The following is a 6,000-nucleotide window of genomic DNA, read 5'->3' as shown; positions in this document are numbered from 1 at the left end:
CCATCCCTGACATACTGCCCTCAGAAGGTTGTTCAGAAAGGAAGATGGTCCTTGAGCTAAAAAAGTAAATGGATGTTAGATCTATTCCAGTATACAAGAAGTCCCATTCAACCTTGGGACTGCTGCTGCTCTTCCTAAGCCTGTCAAGGGGAAAACAAGCCTTGAAATAATGTTCTACACTGAATTTCCAGGTCACATGTCTGAACCCTCTTAGGAGCCAGCCTACATCTCCCACAGCCCTACCTGCATCACACCCCTTTTAGAGAACTTACACTGGTCTCAGCAAAGCCAGCTGTGGCTCGGTCAACTCATCCTCGGCTGAGCCATGTATCTTAACTTGAGCTGGAGTTGGGAACTTAATGCTGCCCAAGGCCAGCTGAGCCAGGAATCAGCCAGCTGAGCCAAAGATCCAATGCATCATAAGCTGCCCCACCTGGCAGATCTTCTCCATAGGATTGCCCCTTTAGAATGCAACCAAGCAGAATTACTGTATTGAATGGATGGTGCAATATTTGTTATGATTATTTTCTAAGCATCCCTTGATGTACGTATCTAAAAAACTCCAACCAATAATACTACATCATATACAGAGATCATCAACACTGACACACCAACATCTCAGCTGAATGGTTTTGCAGTGAATTTTATTATGGTTATTTGGTTTGCTTTCGTCCACAACATCTCCTTTTATTATTATTTTTTAAAACATGTGATTGCCTATAAAATTTGGAGAGTCTTACTCTCAGAATATACTCCTCATTTCAAGGGAAAGGTGAAATGAAAAGTGTGCAACATTCTAAAGCAGCAATCTGCAATTTGCCGGTCCAAAACCTTGGTAAGGTGGCTGGGGATTCAAAGTTGGTACCGAACTCCATTGAGATTATCCTGGATGGAGAAGACAGACCCGATGGGATGGACAGACTGTGAGATTTCAGTGAACAGACTGTGAGATTTAAGTGGCATTAAGGGAGCAATCTTTTACACACAAGGCATAAAGGAAGCTGCTGTAAATTAAGTTGATGGAAAGTTACACCAGATCCAAATCCTGTTCAAATGTGGGGCTGCTGCTCCTGCTCTGCATAAGTCTGGCAGAAGGAAAACAAGCTTTTAAAAGAGTGTTCTATGCCCAGGTTGCCAGGTCACAGGACTGAGATGAATGGGTTTAGGAACCAGCCTAAGTCCACCCTCTGGTCCTGATTCCATCGTGAAAAAGCCAGATCCCTTTTGGGAAACTTACACTGCCTGCATCAGTCAGCTGAGCAAGTCACACCAGCATATCTTGGGCTGAGCCATGGTTGGAGGCATAACACCAGCTGAGCTAAGAACCAGATGTCTGATCCACAGTTCCATTGTATCCTAAGCTGCTCATCCTGGGAGATCTTACCATAGGATTTCCCCCTTATCCATCCATTCCTACCTACTGTAGAAGGATGTTGGGAGACCAGATAAATTGATGATTTCAAAGCACTTTCCAAATTAAAAGTGCCAGATAAGCATCTGATAATAGAAAGAGTGCTCTTTCTCAGCAGATGATATGCTCCAGTGGAAGAGGGTGAAGGGGTGAAGAAAGGTTTGCCTGAATAGCTCTCCTTTGATTCATTGACAGTGTCAAGAAATAATTCTGTTCTCTGTAGGGAAAATTGGTATAATTTGACAATGAGCATTTGGGTCTCCAGAATGTTTAGTTTTCAAGGAGCGAGACAGTCAGTTTTAAAAGCCTCTTTTGACTTAACAAGAAAATTGCATCTTTTTTTATTTCCTGTAACATTGGCAACTCTTGATATACCCCTAACAAGTAAATTACAGCTGAAGCAGGATTAAAATGTTGTGACATTGCAGTTGGAGATCTGAGCCAATGGAGCTTTTGATGGCAGTGTTCTGGAATACTGATATTTCTGCTGTGTCCTTTACGGTGAAAGAAATGTTGCATTTATCTGTCAACATACCACAAATATTTATTTCCGCTGAAACTTACTTGCCGCAATCCAGCTCAGGAGACACATGTATACAAATAGGCTTACGCATGTGTGCCACTTCCTGCATTGGGAATAACAGCCATAAATGGGCTGTGTATTCAGAAGGACAGATAGAGTACTGCATCACATGGAATGGGTTGCAATTCCTGATGTGCAATCAAATCTTCATCCTCATGCTTGTACAACTAGCCATGCGGCTAGAGTTGGATTGGGGCCATTAAACATCTAACGATAATCCTCAGGTTTTAATCACACTTGGTCTGATTTTCATTTCTCAAAGCTTCAAAGAGGAGAAGCGCTTTATAACGTTTATTGATATAAATAGAAATGGACCTGGGAGACAAGTATATTTGTGACGTGTCACCGAGCCTGCATAACATGCCTTATTGCTGGATATGCTACATTAGCTATCTCTGTGTTTGCCTTGATCTTTGACAATGAAGGCATTCCAGAAAGGCTGGAACTTTTAATTAGAGACCTGCACAGCTTTCCTTCTTACTAGTGTAATCATTAAATTGATTTTTCCAGTCCATCATGTAATTGTTCCAGCGAAGGAATCCTGCTTTCCACTCTCGTTCTGCTTCATCAATATTGCCTGTAAAACATGAAATGGGTGGCATTAATCTAAATTTAAATCTCTTTGTACATTAATTGAAAAATAATTCTGATTACCAATGCCATTTCCCTCTAAATACACTACACAGCACTACACCCTCCCCTTTGTCACCTGATTTATTGCAAATTCGAAAGGGCAACATTTTATCTCTAGATCTTGAGATAATCGGTTGAAGTGAATAATTATTCTTACAGATCAATGTAGAGTATCATATGGAATTTCATTTTCAATATTTACACCCCTTTGACATTTTCCAAGCAGTGTATAGTTCATAGCGGATAGGCACCTAGTAACTTGGTTCCACATATTGGCTTCTAATTAGGATGGGGACATTATGGCCTTCCAAATAATGTTGGACTCCATATCCCATAAGCCGCAGAGAGCATAGTCAGTGGTCAGGGATGATAGGGACTGTAGTCCAACAATACCTGGAAGGTCACAGTTTCCCCATCTTTGAACAAGGGAGACGGAGTGGATTTCCTTCTGGAAGCAAAACAAATAAATACATCACCTATTCCCAGTTGCAGAACCGTGTCCTAAATATAGCAACAATGTGTTAAAAACAAACAAAACAGAAGTCAAAATGGACCTGAGAAAGGAAAGTCTTATTTGTTCAGTATATTTGATAATTAAAACAGCTGGAAACAATTAGGTCATGTATGCAAAGCAGTAACCAGGGGGATGAATAACCGCTGTGAGGAGCATAGGGAGAAGACACTCCATGGTGCACCTGTGGCAGCAAAACTGGAAAACCTTTATCTGCCTCAGGTGCAACAAAACATGTCTCTCCCATATGGGTTTCTACAGCCACAGCAGGCACTGTAATTCTCCAACAGTTTGACTTAACCCTCAAAGGCTCACTCCTTCATTGTCTCCTGGGACAGACAGATGCCAACAACAAAGCAGCTGTACAGAGTCACTAAGAATATGCAATAACAAGCCCTGTTATCACAAACAATAGCAAATTAGTTAAAGCACTCACCACACCTGCGAGAATCCTGGGAACTGTAATTTACCCCTCACACAGCACCCTCAACAAACTACAGCTTTCTGGATTATTTTGGAGGGAATGAGCTTTAAATGTATGCTACGTACTCAGCCTTAGTTGTAGGATATGAAATAGCAATAGGGTAAGCATCCATAATATTATCCAGTCAAGAATAGCTCTCTGAGCTGCCTAAACTGGTTGATAACTATCTATTGTTATTGTTCTCTGGTAGCTGTGATGTGGTGTTTTAACTTTAGATCACATGAGAGGTATTGAATTCCAAGTTCATCTTGGTTCTCATGCTCCGTGGAAGTAAGGACATGTAAATGACCCTCTCCAGTGAGTGAATACAGCTCCAGGCAAAATGGAAACTGTAAGGAGAGACAAACCTCTGATTTTAGATCTGTTTGGAGTATTTCATATTTTATTTCTAAGATGATGAGCCTGTGCTAGACTGCACAAGATATTGTATGGAATCATTTGGATGTATCTTTGATGAGTTTGTTCTGCTTTGAAGAAAGTTCAACAAGTAAAGTTTTGAACAATCTAATGGGTCAGGGTTTTGTTTTGTTTTTGCATCCAGTCACTTCAAGTTGCGCAATATTGATATCTGCAGCATTTAGGGAGCAATCCTATGCACAAGAATCTGGCATAAAGCAAGCCAATATAGGCTGAGCTGCTATAAAGTTACACCAGATCCAAGAACTTTTCAAGAGTAGGATTGCAGCTACTGCGCCACCTAAGCCTGACAGAAGGAAAACAAGCCTTTAAAGCAGTGTCCTATGCCAGGTTGCCAGGTCATGTCACTGAGCCGAATGGGCTCAGGATCCAGCCTAAGGCTCCCTCAGTCCCACTTGCCCAAATATCCCTAGAACCACACCCCTTTGGGGAACTAATACCTGCCTGAATGAGCAAGTTATGCCAGAGGACCTTCAGCTCATCAGGGGTTGGGGACATAATGCCATTTGAGCTCAGATGGGAATCAGCCAGTTGAGTTGGAGATCTACTGCAGTCTATGCTGTTCATCTCAGCAGATCTTGCTTTAGGATTGACCCCATTGAGTTAGACTACATTTCATTTTACGTCCCCATTACTGGAGATTATTTTACTGGCCTATTATGTAACACAGAAGCATATCTTACTGATATTGGTTATTTCACAGAACATTTGGTTACATGCAGCACAGTTGCTCATCAGTATCATCCTCCAAACAGATGGTGTCTTCAGTTATGATTTCCGTGAGTAATGTCAGATGATCACAAGGAACATTTCGTCAGATTCACGATATACCCACATCTTGCTTGAAACCGGTCCAGGTTCACACATAACACACACACACAGGATGCTTGTTTTTGAATGTCTCCCACATCCTACATATGATGGGATGTCATGATGCAAGAGATGATAAAATCTCTCAGACGTCAAATGGAAAACAATGTGTCAGATGAAGATGGCTATGTTCTTTCCCCACTAGGAAGCCTTACGCTTAACAGCTATTTGAAAAAGCCAACCAACCAAAGCCAGCTTATTTGTTAGCTTTCGCTGTCAGAGATACAGACAATCCCAAACACAATATAAAGATATGACATGTGCCACTTGGCTGAGTATAAGTACACAAGAGAATTCAAGCATACCAAACAGAAATAAGATGAAGATGTTGCAGCAGCTCTTTCACACTTTGTATAAAGATCTGGGCCCAGGTATAGGTACCTCCCAAACAGATATGCAATACTGAGCACTGCCTCTACTTATGAACGTCCTAACTGGCCTCTCATGGCTAATGTCTATTAACAGATCTATATCCCACAAAATTGTGTAATTTTTTTAAAAAAACCCCAAAGTGAAACCTAAACTTGTAGCCATCTTCAATGTTAACTTCTTACAGCTTACTCACTTTTGTAGGCCCAGAGAACTCTTGGAATTGTAGCTCTGTGCAGAGAATAGGTAAAGGGACCCCTGAACTTTAAGTCCAATCGTGGACGACTCTCGGGTTGCGGCACTCATCTTGTTTTACTGGCCAAGGGAGCCAGCATTTGTCCTCAGACAGCTTCCGGGTCATGTGGCCAGCATGATTTCCGGGTCATGTGGCCAGCTTCTGGGTCATGTGGCCAGCATGACTTCCATGTGGCCACATGGAAATGCTGTTTACCTTCCCACTGGAGCAGCACCTATTTATCTACTTGCACTTTGTGGTGCTTTTGAACTGCTAGGTTGGCAGGAGCAGGGGTCGAGCAACGGGAGCTCACCCCATCATGGGGATTCGAACCACCAACCTTCTGATCGGCAAGCCCTAGGCTATGTGGTTTAACCCACAGCACCACCCACATCCCTTATGTGCAGAGAATAATGGTAAAGGTAAAGGTAAAGGGACCCCTGACCGTTAGGTCCAGTCGTGGCTGACTATGGGGTTGTGCGCTCAT

General features: G+C 42.2%; 1 protein-coding gene across 1 annotated transcript in view; it reads right to left on the bottom strand.

Moving 5' to 3' along the window:
* Positions 1–627: 627 nt before the first annotated feature.
* Positions 628–6,000, bottom strand: part of BCHE (butyrylcholinesterase) — a 52,054-nt gene continuing 46,681 nt past the window's right edge. Inside the window, exon 4 of the mRNA XM_081911076.1 lies at positions 628–2,571. Within this exon, the coding sequence (XP_081767202.1) occupies positions 2,447–2,571 (125 nt within the window). The 3' untranslated portion in view covers positions 628–2,446. The remainder of the gene's footprint in view (positions 2,572–6,000) is intronic.

This window comes from Podarcis melisellensis, assembly GCF_964234715.1.
Source record: "Podarcis melisellensis genome assembly, chromosome: 5".
In the NCBI taxonomy this organism is placed as follows: Eukaryota; Metazoa; Chordata; class Lepidosauria; order Squamata; family Lacertidae; genus Podarcis; species Podarcis melisellensis.
The sequence above is the reverse complement of the archived record's forward strand: the minus strand, read 5'-3'. Positions and strand labels throughout refer to the sequence as shown.